The sequence below is a fragment of the Eucalyptus grandis genome, chromosome 11 (genome assembly GCF_016545825.1).
Source record: "Eucalyptus grandis isolate ANBG69807.140 chromosome 11, ASM1654582v1, whole genome shotgun sequence".
NCBI lineage: Eukaryota > Viridiplantae > Streptophyta > Magnoliopsida > Myrtales > Myrtaceae > Eucalyptus > Eucalyptus grandis.
Window position 1 is genome coordinate 39,518,831 of NC_052622.1, and position 24,592 is coordinate 39,543,422.

The window sequence follows — 24,592 nt, forward strand, 5'->3', positions numbered from 1 at the left end:
GCCCCCTTAAATTAGGTATCCTTCTGCATCAAGATATTTCAACTTGAATCTCCAAGCCATTGCAATGCACCCGCAACTATGCACAACAACCAACCAACAACCAACATCGATTGCTAAGACTTGCATCATCAAACCAACTATCCAATGCACTTGCAACTATGCACCACAACCAACCAACATTAACTACTAAGACTTTTGTAACTAAACCAACTGTCCATGGTCTCCTCTCACTAAACTCGCATTACCAAAGTAGCTATACATGGTCTCTTGTTTGTCCATGCCATTACCAAAGCAATTGTCCATGGTCTCTCATCGATCATGAGATTTATTAACTGCTAGGACTTGCGTCACCAGACCAATTGTCCATGATCTCTTCTCGCTAGACTCACATTACTAGAACAACCATCCATGATCTCTTGTCGATCATGAGATTTATTAACTACTAAGACTTGCATCACCAAACCAATTGTCCATTGTCTCTTCTCACTAGGCTCGCATTACTAGAGCAACTATCCATGGTCTCTCGTTTGTCCATGGCATTACTAGAGATTGATCATGAGATTTTTTTTTTTAGCTTTAATACCATTTGTTGGGATTGTACAACAGAAATCCGATACCTTCACCTAGGGTGGTCTCCAAGGGAGCCTAAGTCCAAGCTCATCAACATATTCGGTTGGACCAATTTTCACTTAAAAGATTGAGCTAATGAGTTCTAGGTCAACTAAGATATGCTAACTACTTAACACCATAATAATCCTCCTATGTAAGGCTTCTCTAACATAACTCATATGTGTGTTTTAATAGTTAGCGCCGGTGAAGAAAGGCGAAATGTTTATTCATAGACGAGGGAGATAGTCGAGAGGGAATCCAAGTATTCTTTGCAATTTAAAAAAAAGAAGAAGCAAGTTTGAGAAGCTTCTTTTGAGTTTTCCATTCTCCATCTTTCCAACAGTTGAAAAATATTAACGTATTGGAGAAAAAATACGTAACATTTTTTATTATAACTAAAAAAAACATAAATAAAGATAATAACATTTAGAAAGCAATAACAACTTTAATAATGACCCAATCAATAGGTAGATATATCGAATAAATCTTCTCAAAAAGTGAAGAGTACACACATGCAAACCAATTATAAAATAGAAAAATTGCTATAAAATGCAACAAAATTAAATAGAAGATGAGGTACGATAATTGAATCTTCTTACGACAATTAGTTCCTGCCAACAATGCTAAACACTTTCACGAACTATGCATTTTTAGATACAATATCTCGAACCCGTTTGAATTAGCATTATGCAAACATATCTTTGTTGAATACTTATTGAAATTGGTACACTTAAAGATAATTGAAGTGAAGAGATGAGAGTTCTTGTTGTCGTTGTTCTTTGAATGAAGAATATTTCAAATCTATTTATAGAGTTTAAAAGGTCATACACTGAAGAGATACATGAATCCAAGAAATATATGAACTCAAGAGATACACGAATTAATGATATACATGAACTGAAAAGACACATCTCGTTTTACTCACTTTTGTTGATCTATTAACCATAATTACAACACCAACACCATCGGAGCCATTGATCGCAGCTGCTCTCATCCACTGCCGCGTTGAGGCATTGGTCCTCCTCCATTTTTTGCCTAAGTAAGTTGAAGCATGTCTCCGTGAGTTGATGAAGCTTCTTCGCTGGTGCGTATCTCACTGCCCGGACCTTCTTTTGTTAGTTTGACGACGTATTGCGATCAGAGCTCCTCATCGCAAAGGTAGTGCTGAACGCTCTGTCCAACTATGTTTTGATGAAGGAATCGCTGAGGCACTTTCTTCTCTATTTATTTCTGTTTTGCTCATGTTCAGGTCTATTTCTTGGGGTTCGAATATCCTGAACCGATTTGTATGGATTTGGCCTCGAATCTGAGTCCATCGATGTTTTGTTTCCAATGGTGTCGGTTTGGCCGGCGAGAGAACGATGTAGAGAGAGAATGACTTTATTGTGGGCGGTGGGGTTTTTACTCTCAAAGCATGCGTAGACTCCTTTTCGTAGAAAAGACACGTAATATTTAACATTTAATGAAAAATGTCACATAATATCTAATATATAATTATAAAAGTCATGTTATTTATAACAATTATGACACTTTTAATATCATTTTTTAATATTTAGTAAACTTTTATGATTTTTTTTTGGGTGACCCGAAGGGACCCACCTTCCATGAAGGGGAGGTAAATCGCGCAAATGACGAGATGGGGAGTTGAACTATGGTCTTTCGGGTGACCAGAGTACAACTCCACTATCTCTACCACCAACGGAGTGGGTAATTTTATGATTCTTTTATATATTTAAAAAGTGAGATTATTTTTTATCGCGGACAAAAGTTATTTTGTTGCATCTGGCGTCTGATGAATTGAGTCGAGAAAAATGATTTTCTACTACAGAACAGTCCACGCGGCACAGAAACGAGTCGGAGTTGGAAAAATTTGAGAGGGCGACGGCGGCCTTATCCAGAGAATACCGACGATTCCGCACGTCATTTCACCTTTTGCGCTGGAAACTTTCCTAGAGCCACAACCACATGGAACAATCAAGAAGAATCTGCTAGCTTGGGCCACGATCACAGCCAGTGTAGAATCCACCAATTGGGTCCCGATGGTCTTTGAAACGCTGGGAAGGATCCTAGTGCATCTGTCTATTTATTGCTATTACCAGGGAGACTTGCAAAGACAGACCTAGGGAGACGATGCTGTTCTCAGATTCGCCGGCCCTCTTCCTCTTCCAAACGCTCATCTCCCTCGTCCTGTTCGTCATCTTCTTCAAAATCGCCGCCATCTTCGTCTTTCTCGTCTTCCTCTTCGCCCTGTGTTCGGACCTCGTCTATGTTATTACGGATCTTCTTGTCTATCACCCCTGAAAGGCTGTGAAAGCAGCGGGTGAAACCATGAGAACTCCTAGCTCTTTCGATTTCCCTTTCAGACTTGCGGAAGTCATCTACGAGGTTTGGGAAGAAAGGGGAAGTCGTTGATTGATCGAGGCCTGATTGATGGCCGAAACACGTCCTTCATCTTTACAAGTCGTGATCGCAAAGGGATGGAGCCGGGCGGCGGGATCGGGAGGAATTCCATATTCTGATGATGTGCTTGAGAGACGGCCACCGATTTTGCAGTCTGAAAATCTCCCGGTGTACTAGATCTGCTTAATAAGTAGATAAGTGTGGTATGCATAAGCAGAATTTCTTCATTTGTATAGTTCCTGAAATAATGTAAATTTAGGAGTTTTTGTATGTATGATTATGTAAAGTCAATGACCAATCTACCCGTGATTTCAACACGGTTGGGTGCACGATGACAATGGAAGATCTATAATGATTTTTTAATCAATTTTTTCAAGTATAGATTCATAGTTGTGCATATTATTTTTGAAAACACATAAAAAGGTAGATCAGTAAAAAAAAAAATCGTAGTTATATCATTTTTTATTGTTTGGAAATCTGACAGAACATATCAATAATGTATACTTCTTGATTCTATTAGCGAGAAGGATGGGTATGCATTAAGCATGTTGTTATTTTTCTTAATTTTTTGATCCAAAATTTTCTAATACTTAAGTCATCTTTAACAAAAATTAAGACCCCACTTATCATATATAACTGGGTAAAACTCATGCCTGTTGAGCCATATGGCGAGCTTTATCCAGCAATTTCCTTTGTATAATCACAAATTCCTAATCCTAACAAATCTTTAGTCATGGACCTCTAATTGTTATACAAATTTTGATAATAAATTTATAATAGTATGCATATATAGATTCTATTTTGAAATATCCATAGGCTAAACTTTTAAAAGTAATGGAATAAATTCCAATATGTAACTTATAAAAAGAAAATTAAATGCTTAAAAAGTCATATTCCATGACCACACATAGAAATGTATAGCTTTTTAGAAAAATATGAAAATAAGAAAAAACACGTAGAAAAGTGTGGAAAAAGGGGGGCTTAAGGATGGGACTAGGCGAAAATGAATGTAGCATGGAAAGGCCAGTCGCTCTCACGGGTGGAGACGTAGATGTGCGTGTATCCACTAGGATATCTTAGCTTAGGGTCAAATTCTCCACAATTTTTCTTTAAAAAAAAAACATCAATTTTTATTTGCGAGACAATTTTTGGCTCTATTAAAAAAGCACAATCTAGAATTTTGGACCAAACAAAAATTGTTCCGATCCTTGGTTATGCCCTACAACTGGCAGTTTTAAAATTGACCGATTCAATTCTCAATTTCAATTTTGAAACTAAGGATTTGTTTGGTAATATTTCTGTTTCAATGAATAATTTCTTTTCAAAAATATTTTTTTTTTTCTATTTCTAGTCCCTAGAATAATTTATGAGTAGAGGAACGCGTTTGGTAACTATACAAAATTTATATTATCAAAATAAAAAAAAAGAATATGGATGCATTTGATATAATCCAAAGTATAATTTATTTTAATTTTTAATAATTTTTAGATTTTTCTTTTTTTCTCTCTTCTTCTTCTTCTTCTTCTTGCTCATCCTCTAGCGGGCGATGGTTGGCAGTGGCAAGGTGGCGAGGGGCGGCATATGGCTAGGAAGGAAGAAGAAAAGGAAAAAAAGAAGAAAATAACTTGTTTCTAGAAATAATTCTCAAGAATAAGAAATTACTTTTTCTATTTCTTGTTTCTATTTCAAATTTATTCTCCGCTATTTTTTTTAATGGGGAATAGAAAAATTATTTGATATTACTTGAATGTATTTTTATTCTTTTTTATTCCGAGAAACAAATGAACAAAAAAATCAAATAATAGAAATATTACCATGCAGGCCCTAAAAAAACTAGTCCCAAATTTAAACTAGACTCTTAGGACGTGAATGATAAACATTATGGCTATAAATTGATTCCTAAAAGGAAAATAGACTTTTCTATTTTTATTTATAAATAAATTTCTAAGCAAAAATATGTGTTTAATAACGACGTAAAATTTATGTTTCTAAAATAAAGTTTCATTTGATAATGATATAAAATTTCTTTATTCTAAGTACTGGCAGCAATTTGCGGCAGCCAACGGTGACTAATGACCGTTGGTAGCAGATGGCGAGAAGTGAATGGCAACAAATAACTGGCGGTAGGTGGGTGGCCAACTAGTAGAGAGAACGAGTGATGATAAGAGTTTTTAATTCTCATTTATGTTAAAAAAATAGAAAAGTTTTCATTTTTATTCAAAACCTATTTACAGACAAAAAATTCATTCAAAAAATAAAATAAAAATTGAAATTTCATTACCAAACATATTTTTTGTTTTAGAAATAAGTCTGGAATAAAAAAATAGTTATGGAACAAATAAGATAGTCATCATGCGTACCCTTATCAACTCGTGAATCAATTGCCCAAGTTTGAGAGGCCATCCAAAGAAAGATATAATAAGGTAGACCAGTTCACATGTATAGTAACTTTACATACCCTCAAATCGACCAAAAATAAATAAATAAAAGAATCTAAAATGTGCATCCAATAATCTCTAGACAAAGAAGGGAACGGAATATTACTTCCCCTTTTTCCTCTTTTTTTTTTTTTTTTTTGGCTCACGGACGGATGGGAATAATGGGAAAATAGAAACCCCTTTTGCAAAAAAAAAAAAAAAAAAAAAAAAACAAGAATATTATTTTTTGTCCAGTTGTGCACAGGAAGAAACTCTCTCGCCCCTTTCGCGTCATCTTCACTCCTTCCCTTTTCCCACTCCAGCCAGTGTGTGAACTGCAAACCACTAGAAGAAGTCCACACCACAACGCGTAGAGCTTAAAAAAAAAAAAAAGGAAACCAAGAAATTTCCCAAATCTTCCTGATCACCCGATATCCCATCGATCACGCATTATATAAGTCAAACACCTGTTCGAATCGCATGGCTTCAGCGGCTTCCATCGAACCCATCGCCATCGCCATCGCCAGCCTCAGGCCCCTGCTCCACCGACGCAGCATCCGATTCTTCCTCCGCCGCTGTCGTGGCCGCGACCGCCGCCCCCACCCCGATACATGGAGAGCCTATAGACATGGTCCTCCTCTTCTTCTCAGATTCCCCGATCTCCCTGGCCGTGGGCCTCCTCGTCCTCTTCCTCCTCTTCCGCTTCGCCTTCAAGTTCTTCATCCTCCTCCTCCTCTTCCTCGTCTGCTCCAACTTCGTCCTCGTCATTCGATGACCCCCCCTCCGCCTCCGCAGCCCACCTCCGATTCCTCCCCCTCCAAGACGGTGCGCGCTTTCCTTCACTCTCTGTCCGCTTTGTGTGCTTGTGGGTCTGTTTGAATTGATGTTGATGCTGTGAATTGCCACTCTCGAAGTGATTTATCGGCTCCAAGTTCTTACCTTTTGAAGCTTTTCGAGATGGGTTTTTTTTTTTTTTTTTTTTCGTGGTCTCGCAATTTGCTACACCCACTTTCAAATTATTGATGGTTTCGATACGGGGGTCCTTGTGGTTTTGCACGTTGAAGAGAATTCACCGTTCACATAGCGAGTCTGATAGTCTGTTGTAGGATTGGGAGAGAGGGTTTAATTGAGTTTTGGGGTCTGCAGGTGAGGACTGTGATAAAGGGCAGAGTGCAGGGCGTTTTCTATAGGAACTGGACCATCGAGAATGCGACCCAACTGGGTTTGAAAGGTTGGGTTAGGAACCGTAGGGACGGCTCCGTCGAAGCCCTCTTCTCTGGCAAAGCCGAGCTGGTAGAAGAGATGCAGCAGCGGTGTCGGCGGGGGCCGCCCGACGCGGTGGTCACTGGCCTGGAGGTTTTCCCTACGACTGATGATCCGGGCACTGGATTCGAGCGCAGACCAACTGTTTGATCGATTTGTGTAGAGACAGTGAGTTGCCGCCAATATCTTACTTACCATGTAGCAATACCTACTTTTGTTCCTGTAGTAACACTATTACCCTTTGCATCTAATTGAGGATTTGTGAGAATATTTCTTACGCTGCTTGATTATGGCAATTTTTTCACATCAAGCGTTGTAAGCATCATTTTCGTAGTTTTCTCAACATTGTGGGAATAAATGGTTACCTTACCTCAGTCATGATGTGCAAGAGAATGCCGGTTTTTTTCTGCTGGTTTGGCCGCAAAAGGAAATCGATTCAATTCTTATACCGACACAAGTGCCCTCCTGCTAATTTTAAGTCTGATTTTATAATCACTGATTCTCAAGATTACCCTTTTAATTTTAATTTTTATCAGTGGCTTGAATTGTAATGTAATGCGTGAGATGTCAAGTAAGTGTCAGTTTGATGGTTAAGATGGTTAAGGTGATGCTTTTGAAGCACCATGTAAGTCTTATTGTGCTAGAGTAACTACAACTCTGACATGACCGGGACTATCAATCCGAGAAACTTGGTGATGTGTTTTCTTCTCTTTGTTGGTGATAGCAGTAAGGAGCAATGTCTTAGGATAGATCTGAATTTTACGTAACTTATAGGGTAGCCATTCTCTGTATTCGTAAGGCCTAAATGGACCTAATTCAGCAATCTGCTCATCTCGAAAACATTCCCTTCAACACTCTTGAATCTTTATGGATGCTGGATTATCTTTTCCAAAGATGCAGTGTCTTTCCATGTTTTTAGAAAGTTTAATGGGATGATTTTCTGGAGGACTGTTTGATGCACGCTACAGTTTCCTGTTTTTTTCTTCTTTTTTTTCCTTTGCATCTTACTGTAAGAATCACATTCATTTTAGCAATTGATGTGTATAAGGTTCACACGTTACTGGGCTCTGATCAACTTTGGTCTGGTCTACTCCATTAATTGGCTGTGGATACAAACGTTCCTCCTTTTCTTTTTGGTTTGGAGGATACACCCTCTTTCAGGTGGGGACTCTATTATGCATTGGTTTTCAGAGAACCTTTTATATTCAAGTTTATTGTTTCAGAGACAAGAAAGAACATATTTTTTGGCTTTTATCTTCTATTTTCTTAATTCTGACTAGTGATGACAATGTGCTTGACTTGCGAAACCGAGCGAATGGTTTGGTCCATATTCCCCAACAAAATGATTTAGTAGTAGAACTATTTTGCTGCATATTAGTACAAAATGCAAACAACTAATTTGGATAGTTACATTGCGGATTTCCTCACGTCTAATATGTTTCCCAGAGACAGGCTCCCGCATACATTCTAATTGAATCTCTTTATAATGTGATACAGGCCATAGCTTGGCCATAAATTATGTTCTTGAATAGCTTATTGTGGTCGGTAAGATGGTTCTCTACCGTCTAGACAGAGGTTCAATCCCTGCTCGCTTTTCCACTTTGGGATAGTGTGGGGCTTGCTTGTGTTCGCCTCCGCATTTTTTCAAATGCTTTCAGGAGAGGCGATCAGGTAAAGATGGCTTCGTGAGCAAAGAGACAAGTAACATCTCTGTTTGCGCTGTTGCCCTTCTAATTTATTTTCTCCCTTGAGAAAGGGAGAAAGAAAATCAAATACCTTCCTCACATTCGGTCTCAATGCCATTTTCCTTCTTTTACATTCAGAAATATCTCTTTACAACCTCCGGTTTATGAACCGGTCTTCCTCACTCCATGGATTTTTTAAGATTCACGTCAATGAGCTCATTTCTGATTATGGTCGGGCATTATGCAAAGTTGGTGAACCAACCAAATATTTCCTTTGGTACCAACTATTGAATATGGTAACCCTAATCGGTTGCTTACCTGTAACGAGCTACTTGTTCGCCGTGATACTGGTGATGTCAAGAGAGCGACTGTAATAAATAAATTAATACTAATTCATGCCAGTAGAATACTCAAAGAAAATATTTTGTCTTAACAAACAATTGCAAATCGCCATTGCAACATGACTCAAGATTTGCCTTTAGTTAAGTCATTTTTTTTTCTTATTACCAGAAATTTTACCTTTACGGTGGATTACTAGGAGCTTTAGCAGCGACTTCAACTAATGCGACGGAAGGATTTAGAGACGACTACAGTGTTACACCGTCCCTGGTATGCGTCAAAGGCATTTACAACCATAGATGGTGAAAGTGCACTCTAATCATCGGTTGAAGTTCGAACACAAACATCGTGGCAATTACCATTACTAGCGCCCGAGACGATAATTCCACTAAGAACAAGAAGTCCAGGCATATCCATTTCAAGGTTGGCTTAAATTAGATCCATGCGATCCATTATTGCACCGATCGTTTGATCTTTAGTCCAATCAATCTCGAGCTCGAATCAAGCTCATGGTCCATGGCCGTGATTTTAGCTGGAAGATGAAGCGTGCTCATGCACTCAAGTCCAATCCAAGTAGATGAACAAACTTTGACACGATCACATTGTTGGCAACATTTCTTTTGCGCTTGGGGAACTTGTGGGAGCGAAACCACAAGTATAATTTAATCGTTTCTAGCATAAAGCAGAAAAGCTTGGGAGAAAAAGAAAAACCATGCCTCAAAAAGGACATTAAGATTTGCGATTGGCTTGGGCGACATTTTTCACTGCAATCTACTTCGTCTCAGACCGCTTTAGCTCTTAATGTCAACAAAAAGATGGGAGGTTGTCTCAACAAACTCAAGAATGAGAAAAAAAAATCGGGATATTTTCCGTATGTTAACTGAAGAACATAGTTCAATAAGTTATCCACATGGGCAGATCTACAACGAGCACGTTGGGCGGGGGCGGCGGCAAATACATCACCTACTAGTTTAATTTCCAAAATGTAACATGAAAAATCCCACTTTTTAAACAGAAAAGAATTCATTCTTTTCAATCATTCAAATGTATTCATAGGAAAATTTTTGCTGATAGAAAAATGATTATATAAATAGGGTATTCTGCCTATATCCAGCTTTCACAATACCTTATTGATATCCACTTAGTGTTGATATCTAGCTATGGTTGTAACCGGCTTCCCAATTATATTCGGTTCTTTGGTTATATCAGACTTTATGCTGTTATTCAACTTCACTCTAACTTCTATCCTATGGTCTTTCCAAGCATATTGACAATCGTGACTCTCCTTCACTGTTTACCTATTCAGGGTACTTTCCAAATTTTACTGTATTCTCTATTCTAGGATTGTTCACCTTCTAATTAGATACCTCCAGCTTGTAAATACCTCTATGCCCAATACCTTGTTCACCATTGATGGTAGTGTACTCTTCATCTTTAGACGATCCCATTAAGATATCATCTGAATAACGGGTTGTGCATTTTTTGCACAGTATTCTAAGACATGGTCAGTGAGTTGCATTTGATTAGAATACATGAATAAGTTTAGTAGATTCTTGAGATGACAAACACTGGAGAAGGGAAATATAGGTGCCCAGAAAAAGAAAATGAAAATGAAAAACCAAGAACAAATCGCAAAAGGAGAAGGAAAAAGATAAGGAGATGGGTTTATCTTAATAATACGGGCTAGTTTTGTTTTTTTTAGGGAATCCGGGCTTAAGTGAATCTTGATGGATTGGGTATAATTTGGCAGAGGGGGCCTGATTTGTTTTGAAGGGGGCATTTGGTTATCAATAGGCTGGGCTTAGCATGGTGTGCTAGTTTATGGCTTACTTTGTTTTAAAAAAGGGGGCTTGATATAAAAGCCCAACCATGTGCATGACCCAAATCTGCAGTGGCCCAGACCCGGGAACCCGAGTTACAGTCCATATTCGGATCAGGCCCAAGGGCCCGGCCCGAGTCTTCACTTTCCAGAAATAATAAAAATAAAAAAATTGAAAAATTCGAAAAAAAATTGAAAAATGGTTAGAAACAGAGAGAACTTGATTAGGTCGCTAAGTTTTAGCACTAAATTTAGTTTAGCTTTATTTAGTTAGTTTACATATAGTTTGGTTTACCTTTGATTTAGTTTAGGTTTTAATCTTTTAGACAAGGAATTAGACTCATTTTGAATTTAGCTCGTGGGGTTGCTGTTGAGGGAAAAAAATAAGGCTATATATTATTTTTGACTGATTCGTATTAGTTTGGTTTATTGCACTTAATCTTTTACTCATTCTTGTCTTAACGTTCCTGCCGAATTTGTTGTGATTCTTTTATATTGCTTATGGTTAGGTTACATCTTAGAATCATCATAAGCATATTAACATCGCTTGGATACTTTGTGGACAAGAACTTTAAAATTCATAATTGGATAAAAGATCACATGTGACACTCGGTTGTGAACTAATCAAATTTGGGTACTAAAAGGATATTAGTTGAATGACTAGTGTAATCAAATCTTTGTACCTAGATCTTTGGTTGCATAGGAAGTAAGATACCTCCAATATCTCTTGGTTCATAGCCAACAAAAAAAGTTAGTGGCGACTCTTTCAAAGAGAATTCTTTTATGATTAATCAAAACTAAAACAAAAATCTCAAACGTCTTGCGAGACAAGGATTTTGGAAACCCTGTGCCAATTGAGGACCTATTGGTCCACCTTTGACATTATTCCTAAACTCGTCTTCCCTTGTGCGGGAATGTCGCGATAGGGAACACAACCCATTATAATCCCAATATATCTTCTTAGTTGTCTGACATGAGACTTTGACTGCATCATCATATTTATAAATGCAAGAACTACTAAGATCAATTTATGGTGGTTCAAAATACTGAAAGTTTCTAATTTTTTCATGTAGTAAGACAAAATTTTCTTTAGGGTGCATAAAGAAAACTAGAAGATTTAACTAAAGTTATTCCACTTGGTTAAGAACGAACTTCATGTGCATAGAATATCCAAGCAGGAGTTGAGACATATGGCTTCTTTGAAATGATTCTTACAAAAGAGAAAATGAAGAAGTATATCTGATATCTGGAAACTCATCGAACATACACCGTATGTCAAAAACAAACCCTGGCAAGATAGAGATGATATAACTGTAGGAAGAAGGAAAAGTGTGACCCCCTTCCTTGACCCACACGTTTGCACGGAATCATTGACCGATCGAAAGCATTGTAGCTTTATATTTAATCGCACATCACGAACACTACACACAAATGGTCCAGGTCCCCATCGGTGGCAAGACGATGAAAACTATCAAGTCTGCCGCTAGTCGCCAAAACCACTACAATCTCCTCAAAGTCCCAGTAAAGGACAAGCAAGTGCCAATAGATAGACACGGATCGCACACGAAACCACAGTGATGTTTTGTGGTACGATATCAATAATGCCCTTCTTGAAACGTGAATCAATATAAAAATCAATTAAAAAAAATGTTGAGATCATTTATTAATTCTTGAATAGGAAACATGGTCGGGTAACCTCAAGCTATCCTCACTTGAGGTTGTGAAACCTGGCGATGGGTTGCCGACACTATATCTTGCTCATTGGCAATCAAATCTAGCATCACCCGTGACATCGCGCAAGATGGAAAATGATGAGGGCATTTTCAAAATTCATAAGTTTAATGAAGACAAAATTAGAAAAAAAAAAAATATTAACATTTCGTAAAATGTTACAATCAAAAACTTTTACGGACCTACTTTAGGCTAAAGAACTTTGGAAATGTAATGTATATCTCCAAGGCTCTCAAATTTGCAAGGCATTTGGCAAAGTGATAACCAAATGCAACTAATAGAGAACTTACTCTAATACCATTTGTAATGATTCGGTTTGTTCTATAAAAAGAATACTCGGAATAGTTGGACGTGGGTCATTTACCTGTGGAACAATTCATAGGCCTTTTCCCTACAAGCCCATCTAAGTTAGATAACGTATTTTAAAGCATTATGAAACAAGCAATTATTTTCTGGTTTTCGTTCTTATCGGTAGTCTATACTTCGTATTCAAGTAAAATAATTGAAACCCAAAAACCTGGGTGATAGTGATACATACTCTAGTAGACGATAAAATCGTTTTTTCAAGTCATATCTTCAAAACCAAATGTGTCTCATAATTAGTCATGATTACCTGTGTTGGGAGAGAAATACCATATCATGAATCATGGTATAACGCAGCCCTCGTTTCCAAGGAAACCGTACCATGAAACTGATTGCTTCAGAAGCATTCCGAAACAAACATTCACGAGCCTTGTGAATAAGATGATTGTAATCTCTCAAACCCTTCTCTTCCTCTCTCTGCTCTCTGAACTTTTCTTTGTCTCTTCCACTTCTGAAGGGAAAAAATCTGACCCAAATCTTTTTTTCTTCTCCTAGTTGCTCTTCTTTTTATTCCTTTCCTTACTCTCCCGATTTAATTTTAGATTTGGAAGTTTTGCTCTCTGGATCTTATATTTAGGAGCTTTTACCTCCAATCTAATTCTAACTTTTGACGTTTTAATGGATAAGTACTCCACCTTTAGTATCAAACATGTTCACAGTAGTTTTAGTGTCGAATTTATGCTCGTTTGACGTGTTTTAGTTAACAAGTTTGGCGCTTCGTATTATCTAAAAGGCTCACTCCCATAGATGTCGGATTTAAACTTCTTCAATGTATTTATGTTGTCTCCATATCTTGTCATTCACTATAGCTTCTTCAACATCAGGGCTCATTATGTTGTCCCTTGAATTTTGATATTGAATGGAAATTTCTTTTGACAAAAAGAGAGAGAGAATAAGATGATTGTAATCAAGAGTTGAATCAATTGACATTCAGTTTTGTGTTCGTGATGTTGAGGAACCATCCCACGCCACTGACTCAATCGTGGATGGACTTAATTACATAGCACAAAACATCATACTTCGACTACCTAATGCTTTGTTTTGCCTGAGAATTTCTATGGAAAATCCAAATGTGGGAGCTTCAATTCTCTCTCTAAATTAGATAGTAAGTTATTGAGATTTATGACAAGTTCTTAAAAACTTGAGAGGGGGAGGTGAGGGGTCCAAATCCCCACCTTCACCTTCTCGGGGGGATGGGGTGGGGACGCGTAAGTTTCAGGAGTGGGTTTCGACTCTCACGCCCTGCAAGAGGTAGGGTAAAAGTCTGAAAGTGAGTGTAGAGAAGGAATAGAATAGGACTGACAAAAAAAAAAAGTCACATATTGCGCACTAAACTCGATGAGCCGACATACAATGGACATCTAGAGCCTGATTACTGACAAGGTTTTGGTTTAGAGTCTCCAATTAAACCATTGCAGTTACGTGCGGCATCTCTAAAATGTGTGAGACAGAGGTAATTAACCACAGATGGAATAGTACACTCTAATCGCTGGTTAAAGTTCGAACCTAAATGGAGCAGCGACTACTAATTTCAGCAAGAGATATGATAAGGTCACTAATCACCAATCACCAATGATGTCTCTCATCATTTCTCAAAAAGAAAAAAAAAAAAAAAAGAAAAAAAAAAGGTATCTTTTTTGTCGCCTTGCAAAGATTGGCATGAATTTGGAGAGGGTCCTTGAACTCTGATAAGTCACTATAGCCGCGCTCAGGCATATCCGTCTCAAGGTTGGCTCATCGGATAAGATTCATTTTGATCAAATCATTGCACCAAACATTTGAGACGAGTCTGATCAGTCTCAAGCTCGAATTGAGCTCTTCATGTTACCGACAAAATAATTGCTCGAATCCAGGCATGGTCAAGGCCGTGGTTTTGGCCGGAAGACAAAGTGTCAGTTATTCCATTCAGCTCTATCTTAGGTTTTTTTTTTTAACTCGCGAATTGAATTATTTAGATTGAAAAAAGACAATTGTTTATATGATTTACAAAAATGAATGAATAAAAATATTATCATCTTCTACAAAAATATTTAAATATAATTTGTTGTCAATAATAAAACATTTTTCATCGATTAATTAGTTTAAGCAACTATTCTTTTACAAATATATTTTCTAAATTATTTATTTTTAGCGAAACAAATAAATCCTTAGAATATGAATAAATTTTGGCACGATCGCATTATTCGCATCATTTTCTATATGCTGGGATAGTGAGATCCACGTGGAACATCTCTCGGGACCCATCATTTTGAATTATCAAGACTTAATTTAGTATATGTATTTTATCTTCATAATTTGTTAAATGTTTATTGGCATATAGAGTTGAAAGAGGAGGAAGAAGAAAACTGGTACACACATGTTACCTTTACCAAAACTAATAATATTACAGAAAAGTAAATATTCTAATGTGATATTAGTATATCAATTTAGGATTTTTTATGATACAAAAATTAGTGTGCGATAACCACCGTCCACAGCGGCAGCGCTGGCTTTGCGCTTTCACTCTCATCCGAGAGGGGGAGTTTGAATCCCAGCCCTATTGTTAGGGATTCTTAAGTATGGCGCCCTAGTGGTGGGTCCTAGGTTAACACCGCCCCCGTTAGAGATTCTTAAGTGTGACGCTCTAGTGGTGGGTCCTGGGCTAGCGCCGGCCCTGGTGTACTTCACCGGCTGTACGGGGGTTTCAAGGTCATAAAAAAAAAAAATAGTGTGCGATAAATGTGGCACGAGTGGACCGTATTGAAATTCTTTTATATTACAAAAATTAATTTGGAGTAACTATTGCACAACTATATCAATTTAAGATTTCGGTGGTATTAGCTCAAACGAAAATTTGCCTTAAAATTTATCATCGTGTGAAATGGCTGCGTGAACTCGTCACTCCAATCAACTAAATTGGATTTTTTTAGAGTGTTTATTTATTTTGATTTTTTTGTTATTCGCCGTCGCTCCTCTCTCTCTCTCTCTCTCTCTCTCTCTTCATCCCCAGGCACTATGCTGAACCACCTTCCCTGTCCGTCGTTGCTTGTCGTCGCCACCTTTGAGGACAAGAGCACTGCTCGCTGACCAAATGCTGTCGCTGCTACAGGTGATTGCCATTTCCCTTGATCTCGACTGCCACCTCATCTCTGCAATTGCCACCACCTCCCCATCGCCACTGATCTCCACCACCACCACGCGTCTGCGCTTCTACTTTCCACCCCGTAGCCCTGGATCCTCTTCGTTGTCGGTTTGACGTTCTCTTTCTGTGAAATTTAGTTGAGAGAGAGAGAGAGAGAGAGAGAGAGAGAGAGAGAGAGAGAGAGAGAGAGAGAGAGAAGGGTGGCCTTGGCTATTGGAAACTAGTGGAGGCTTACGCTGCCGGCAGAAGCAGCTGCAGCAGTGGCGGCTTGCATGGTGTTAGGGTATGGTGTGCAGTTAGGGTTTCAAAGGTAAATTTTTGGAAGGAGGATTTATCCTGTGCAACCTCATGGCCATCAAAGGTGAAGGAAGATACCGACCTCAAGGCATCGACCATCGGAGGCGTCTAATTGAGTGAAGAACAATATTATGGCGGCTAGGTTTGCGCCACCCATTCAAGGAATAAATGTTAAATGTAAGTTTTTCTTCCTAAAGTTAAGCAAATCCTAAATTATATAATGGCAATAAAAACAAATAAATCGAATAGCCATGTTTTCTTCCACCACTTAGATATACAATTTACTTTGCATCATCAGCATATTTTTAACATGATATTTGCTAAAAATTTTAGATAATTCAGTCAGTACTCCAACATATATTTTGTTATTATGTATGGCTAAATAAGGAGAGGTTCCCTTTTGGTATCTTTTAATCTCGACTGGTCAATATAGAGGCACACAAATTCCTGTCCACGTGCTTTAAGGCTGTATCTATAGAGTGACAAATGAAAAGCATTAAGATTAATCTGAGTAGAAAGGCAATTTGAACATAATATATATCGCATTTAAACTATCATCTTAATTACTCAGTCAACTTCTTGTGAGTTCACTTTGTTATCAGGACGTACTTATACGATGCATGGTATAGGTTGATTTCAGGCACCCTACGGTTTTTCATCAAGGTTCCGAATTATCTCTCTCCACCATCTCGCGAGGGTGTTTAATTTTCCACTGGTTTTTCCCCTTTTCAACAGCAACAATGGGTGGATAGGGAGATGAGGAGAAGTACATGACTGGAAGGACAGACGGGACTATACTACACACAAATATATGATCTATATCTACCCACGTACATAATTTTAACTATTTCTGTTCCAATTCGTCCTTTTCAAAGTGAATAATAGAAAATAACAAGAAGACGAATAAGAACTCTCACGAATTCGCCTTATAAACTTCCCATTCAGCATTTCTTTATTCCAACGATGGCTGATGACGACAAGATATTTTGTAGAACCCTGGCTTCGCAAGGAATCAACAGCACACCCTTTTGACTGAAACCAAACTCGGCTTCAGCTGCATCGAGCAACTTCACAAATGGAGGATGCGCCAAATACTCAAGCGCAACCGAGAACTTCTTGGGCTTGCTGTTGCCATCTGTTGCGACCACAGAGAAGCAACCGTCCTTCACATGCCCTCGTTCTTTCCCAGCAGGTTCCCTCGCAGTGTGGTCGGTTCTTCCAATGGCGATGACCCTGAGAAGATAAAGAACTTCCCTCTGCAAACGCTTCACTACATGCCTTGCCCTCATCTTAGAGATCACACTGTATAAGTTTTGGATCTGCTCGAATATTGGAGAGAGCGATGATCTTTGTTTCTTCCTGGTTTGGGTGATAAAACTTCTAGGGTAGTGGGAGGTTTAGATAAGGAAGCAGGCTAGGCCAGTTGAAGGGAGCTTGTCGGATGATGAATGCATGGGAGGAAGTGTTTCTAGGTATCTTAGGAACTGTCACGTCTACTGTTTCTCGATAGGTTGCTGTTGGTCTCCCAACATGGTCTTTAGTACCACAGGGAGAAATGATTGCGTGACAATTTTTAACCTATTATAAAAATAACAATTTATTCTAGATACCAAATCACAAATAATTATAGATTGTTGTAGGACTTACTCTTTCAAGAATTTGTCTCATAACAGATTTCAACTTTACTAAGTCCAAGTTCACTGAACATGCAATGCTGGGGAGTCAGAGGAGGATTGTATAGTCTTGTATCTGGGATATGATGAAGCAACTATGTTGGTAGTGCCAAAGTGAAAGAAAAAAAATAGCCAAAAAATAAAGAAAAATAAATAAATAAATTCAATTCTTTTAAAGAATTGCAAAAATTTTCACGTTGGCATCAGCATTTTCATATAGGATAACCAGCATCTATGTTAGTAATTCTGGTTAAAATTGACCGAGAAGACCTAATTAGCAAATTATTGAAAGGTTTAATACTGAATTGGTCAAATTAAAAGGTTTAGAACTGAATTAGTACAAATGAAATAAATTTAAGTCTTTTTTGGTAATTTTCTCAAGGTTTATGTGGTAACTACTACAACTTTGGCTGAAACGGGGCTTTTGTCGTATTAGCTATTATTATATACAAAGACTCTATAATGGACATTCTAGTAATGAACTTATATCGTAATAGTCACTATTGCAACTAAACCGTTGTTAGTAATTTGGGCATAAGTTTATTTAAAAAGACTTATGACATGAAACTAGATTAATTGACATCAAATGCATATATCTTTCCAATCACGTATAAATTTATTATATAAGAGAACAAAAACCACCCTAACAAGTATTGGAACAAAGTGAACCCTATAGTTCTAACGGCAAAGATAACACTTGAACCTTCGAGCGAGTTTTGCATTCGTCGGACAAGATCCTCCATCATTCTCCCCCGGTTGAAAAGGACTTGCCCTAAAACCGACCTCATGCTTACCATATACACAAGGACAAAGACAATAAATAATCAAGCACTGAATGTTGTCAAGACTCCTCAATCGTTGGGCAACTACATCTTCCAAGTCTGTTTTCATCAACTCTGTGTAACTTCTGGAGTGATTTTTTGACACGCCGACAAGAGACTCGGTCCTTAAGACTCATTCGATAGGCTGCCTTGCTTGAGATAGAACTACCAGACAGATAATTTATATAATGTCGAACTTCTCTCGTTAGAGAAAAACCAAGTGAGAGTTCATCGAGCATAACATTACTTCTCCAGCGAAGGCTGCAGCACATTTCAAATTCCCGCTTTGCTTCAATCTTTTACACTATGACAAGAGTATAAGTTTTACTAGCATCCTCGGTTGCACTCGAAAAATGAAACTTGGAAAGAAGATTACTTCGCACCCATTGGGTTAGAGATACTTTGAATTCAGTTATAATATCATGTTGCCTTAGATATTCCTCTCATAAAGCCTCTAAATTTTACACACAAAAAAACATTTGTTAAAGATATTTAAGATATTTCTCTTGATTTTCCCTATCTCTCGTGTTAATGCGTATATCTCAAATAATCTTCATATCTCCCTTGGGTTGTGCATATAAATAATTAATATGTTACCTATAATTTACATATGCTTAATTGATATATTATCTATAAATAGGCTTATGTGCTATTTATTAGAACACATTGAAATATACGGAAGTTTTACATATCTTTCTTCCACATTAATTCTTATCTCCATAGCAAAGCATATAATTGTCATTGTCAAGCTAATGTGAGTTATTTCAACACTCTCTCGTGTGCAAGCTGAAATAGGAGCAACACATAGAAATTTGACTAACGAAGACATCTACTCACAAAAGGGGCAAAACTTGGCTCTGATACCAAGATAAGAAACAATGCGGATGAGGAAATGTGAAATTTTTGCATATACTAATGTGTTCTAATAAATAGTATCAAAGTTTTATTAGATAACTATCTATATCAGATATCAATGAAGGATATGCACAATCAAGGGAGATATGAAAAATCTCTTAAATATGTGCACCATCATGAGAGATGTGGAAAATTAAATAAAATATTCTAAATCTTATTAGGAAATATCAACATCCACTCAAATTCAAGGTGACGCAGAAGAAGTGAACTTGAGTTGGTTTAAAATATCCAAAAATGCCTAGGTGGATTGCCGAAAATAGTTCGGTATGCTCGAGAGAAAACCGTCTGACGACGTGGTTGCTTACATGGTTGTTGTGTGTTATCATGATGCTATGTTCATTAGGAGGCCGCTGTCGCACGGGAGGTTGTCATCGTGGTGGGAGGTTGTCGTAGCCACGTTCATATTACACCACAACAGAACAAGTTGACATGCCATCGGACAAGATAGATAATGTTGAGGATTGGTGTTAAAGAGATGGATATTAGCAGTTACTGAAAAAGAAAAAGGCACGAGATAACAGGTTCGTCCGGGTGTGCACTGGGTGAACCTCATAATAAGCTCTAATACCAAGTTAAAAAATAATTCAAAAAAGAGAAATGTGAATTTTTTGGATATTTCAATTTGTTCTAATAAAGAGTGCATGAATCTATTTATAGATTTTATAAAATGACTATCAACAGCACATATCAATCAAAGATAGGCACAATTAATGGGAAATATGAAAAATTTCCTAAATATATGCACCATCACAAGATATATGAAAAATCAACGGAAATATACTAAATATGTCTAACGCTTTGAATAGCCTTGAGAACTTGCTTCATCTTGCAAGGGCCTAACTTGAGCTTCAAGCGGATAGGTGCTTTGAAGCTATCATAAATTGCCTTATGATAAAATAACGATGAAACGTGATCTTTATTATTTTTGCCAGCAGAAATACAAATCAAGGATCGATTATTTGCTTTTACCCAATTTCCTTTCTTCAGGCCAAGATTTTTTGTAAGAAAGTGCATGCTCCTCCAGCTTGAGATGCAATTTGTCTATCATGTTCGCAGCCATAAGATTCTCTTAACTTCCATTATAAACGATAACGTCACATGCCTTTCCAAGGGAAGTGTGTAGAGTCTGGATAATGTTGCTGTAAAGCCAATTGTTGTCGTCGAGATGAATGGCGTTCCAGTTTCTGTGAATGACCCGTGCTCTCCTGCATCCCAAAAAGTGAGGACATCTTCACTTCTTGAATCTTCTTGAAATTTGGTGGGATTTCGTAAATGACAGTAAACTTTCATCCCACAGGCTCAGCCCATCCTTACTTAGACTGTGTTTTTACTGATTTATTCCCAACCTAGTGCTTGGATCGAGTCGGATTGATGATACGGCAAAAAGGCTGGTCATAACATAGTGGAAGTTGTAAATCTTATACATAGAGTGTAACTGCATTCAAAACTTTTCAGTTGATATAATCGAGTCTTTAACTTTTTTAAAAGGTGCAACCAAATCCTTTTGATAAACGGCATGAGTAATACTCACTTGAAAACATGCATGGCACCTGATGGCATTTTTTGTTGTAGAATTATGATTTGATTGCACTCTACCGCAATTACAACAATCTATTGTACAATTGAAGGTTTAGATCGTGATTGTACCTATCCATAAACATTTAGAACCTGATCAAAATTTGAAACTTAAAAAAAAAAAATGGATTGGGACACTCCGCAATTTATTTCCTATGACCTATGCTCATATACAACGTGCGGGTAAACCTTTTCATCTATTGGTCAAAAAAGAAAACCAAGTCGCTAATGCTAGCTTCTACCTTAGAAGGATAAGGTGGTTAGCCCAACCTTTTATTGGGCGGGCTTGTCTTGTGGCCTTCCAGCTCTTGGACCAAACCCATCCAAAAGTCCACTTCTAGAAACATTTGCGCCGGCCACGTTTAGGCGTGCTTTTGTTGCTGACGGCTCGCCCGTCGCTGACGACCTGTCTTCCTCCATTTTTCTTACACCTTGGACTCGGCCGTTTGATGCCCACGATCTGATTTTGCTTGTCCTCTTCACGACATCGTCATCGCCTCCGTCGGTCCATCTTCTTTGGTGGTTCGTCCATAGCTAAGAATAGGCCGTCGTCACTAATGAAATGCTATATTACAATTACACTCTGCATAAAAGATGCATTCCTTCATGTCCTTAACAAAAACAGTGCAGGAAGCTGTCATTATCTTCTATAAGACACGACCACGAGTTTTTCCAAAGCTACAAGATCCCTTCAAACAGGGGTCAGTATCTTTGCTGTGCCAACAAACATGTGAAGACAACAATTTCTTATCGTTAGAGATTGCTCCACGAGAGAACAACTAGAAGGGGATGAAACCTGCAACAGACGGACCTCCCCTAGATCAAGACATCCTCGGGTTCCTTGTCTGCGATTGTTTTGATTAGAACTCCCGTTTCTTATTTATATTTCAAGTGTTTATATGGCCAATGTACATATGTGTGTATTCTATTCGTTTAAAAGACTTTGCTAGGCTGCAGCCTCTTCACTCCCCCACACCCAACTGCCTACAATATCGATGGACCCAGTACCCAACTACCTGGCAAACTTCATGCTGGTGGAAGCATATTCGCATGTATAGTCTCTTCATCTCGGTCAAGTTACCCCATGAGCGGGCGAATTCAGGTCGCGCCTGGTGTGTCATCTTCGTTATTGTCAGAAGAAAGAAGCCATGTCGTGCCCTATTACAATAATCTCGATATACCTATGCTGAGATATGCACAATGCTTGTGAGATATGTAGCATCGTTTCTTCGGTGAGATTGAGGGTTCCGGACCACGTTGCCACCGTCACCTCCTAACGGTATTTAGAATGTCTAGTGTGGAACAAATAATGTCTCAAATATTAATGTCGAATAGAGGAATGTCTTAAAACAATGCATTGTAAAATGAATGGTACAGAGACATATTGTAAGGTTAGAGGCATTTCATGGTAAAATATATATAATATTAAACCGGTCTCTCTAATATCAAATTTTGACTTCGTACGATCTGTCGCATTGACCGATTAAATAACCGGACGAGAAGCAATAAAAAAATATACTTACACGAACTGTTATGGCTATCTACCAAACATGTTAACGTCACGCTTGATAAAATCCAAATTTAGTTGACGTCTTTTCAAAAGTAAGTGTTAAGCCTCAACGAATTATCGTTTCCTAGATACTGTGAGAATTGTTTTCATCGAGCGATGCCTATATTAAATTACAAAATGGACTGTCATCAGTGTGAAAAGAAGATTCATGGGGAGAATCGGCAGATGGGACCGCTAAAAAGTCAGAACCTACCCCAGGTGGAAGAAGTATCATGCCTATTGATGGTCCAAAACAGCAGCACAATCCGGATCTTTGAGGCTTATAATATGTTCCTCAGTAGTTATGCAGAACAATCTGGATCTTTGAGACTTATAATATGTTCCTCAGCAGTTATGGAGAACACAAGCACATCCAAGGGAAGAGTTCAAGCACAAAGGTTCATCCATTTTACAGACTACCTCTTGAATTTTTGAGTACTTGATGCGTCAATGAATTTGCACCGATCAAACTAGGACGACGATCCAATGAGGCCACTGATTCTGTAATCCATCTTGGAATGTGTATCTTTATCTCCTATGGTTCTCTATGTCTTTTTGGTAGTGATTGTTATTTTACAAACCACACTGGTATTAACTATTCATGAAAATAAATCCCATAGAAATGGAAGAAAATTGAAAAAAAAAAAAAAAAAAAAGGGGTTCAAGGTGGCTTTGGTACGCATCAGTACCCGACTTTGGATTCTCCCACACTATATGACTACTTCAAGTTCCGATGGCAAATTTAGAGGAAAAAGAGCTTCGGCCACGACCAAACAAAGCCTCCACCAGATGAACTATCAATCGGATATGGGCTTGCTTAATATTTACTTCAAAATTTAGCAACCGATTGATTCAGGTGGCTCTTCTTCTTCTTCTTTCCTTCAATTATTTATTTTATTTTTTCATATGGGTACCGCTTCATTTTACTGGTTTGCGGAGGTTTATGATACTCGAATACCTCCATCACACGATAGCGGCCCCAGTATACCACTCAACAAAATAATAATAATAATAAAGGAATCCGATGGCGGCCATCCCAGAAGAGAAATAATCATTCGACCACTTTTAATAATTCGAGCTTACGTGTTTGTCGCACGAGGATATACACAGCTCATAATAGTACCATTATCATCGTTTAGATTGTGGCAGTTCAATGTGAGGAGCTCTTTTGGATCTTTTGTGTTGATGCTAGTGTTGTACTTGCTAAAAATGTTTCCTATTAATGCATTTTCGTTGCTCGTTCAAAAAAAAAAAAATGTGAGGAGCTCTTTTGCTGCCTGCTGTAACGTTGATGTAGTCATATCAATTGGTCACCCAATTTCTTCTCTAGTTGAGAAAGATTCCCTTTTCTTGATAGATAAAGTTATAATCAAAATCAATGCATGCGCATATATTGATAAACATATTTCTACATGAATATATTTTCCTTACGTTATTGGTTTGAACGTGTTTTTTTTTCCCTATTAACTATTGAGTGTCGAAAATATTGAATAAATGTGTACCAAAGCCACTAGAGAAATGCGGCCTAAAAAGTTAGAAGCTTCTAATAAGGTACAGCCTGGTTGAATAATTTATTTCGTAGGAAAGAGAACAAGAAAGTGGGTTAGTCGTAACCGTACAGCTTAGGACCGGTGATTGTGGCCCCGGGGGTGCAAAGTTATTCAACTCTTGACATGGTTTTGAGATTTGTGTTGATGACTATTGAAAATTGAGCAGAATAAGATGCAGTTTTGACCACCTCCTCTTCCTCTTCGATAAGGCGATATTGGATAGCTGATACGGTTGTCCACGACATCTAAATGGATCGGGCATGTCAATCGACTAATATATTGCGCATAAAATAACATGTCACCCATAATTATCTGCATCTAAAAGGGTTGAAATCTGTGATTCCTCATAATTTCTTTCTATCCATTATTCATTATTTTTTCTTTTATGGGTCTTGGTTTGCCACAATTTTTTTCATCCACACCACACGTTTGGCTCGAAAGCATCAAGCTCTAATTGCCCTCCCA

General features: G+C 37.9%; 2 protein-coding genes across 2 annotated transcripts; one reads left to right on the forward strand and one right to left on the reverse strand.

Annotated features, from left to right (window-relative positions):
- The first annotated feature begins 5,772 nt into the window (after positions 1 to 5,772).
- On the forward strand, positions 5,773 to 7,063 carry LOC104426342. Its single transcript, XM_010039353.3, has 2 exons — positions 5,773 to 6,251; positions 6,573 to 7,063. The coding sequence occupies exons 1-2, from the start codon at positions 5,907 to 5,909 to the stop codon at positions 6,837 to 6,839; spliced, it is 612 nt and encodes a 203-aa protein (XP_010037655.2). The 5' UTR covers positions 5,773 to 5,906; the 3' UTR covers positions 6,840 to 7,063.
- Positions 7,064 to 16,985: 9,922 nt separating this feature from the next.
- Positions 16,986 to 17,333, reverse strand: LOC104427835 (auxin-responsive protein SAUR32-like). The gene has a single exon (XM_010040855.2). It carries the CDS (start codon positions 17,331 to 17,333, stop codon positions 16,986 to 16,988), a length of 348 nt encoding a protein of 115 aa, XP_010039157.2.
- Between the last annotated feature and the right edge of the window lie 7,259 nt (positions 17,334 to 24,592).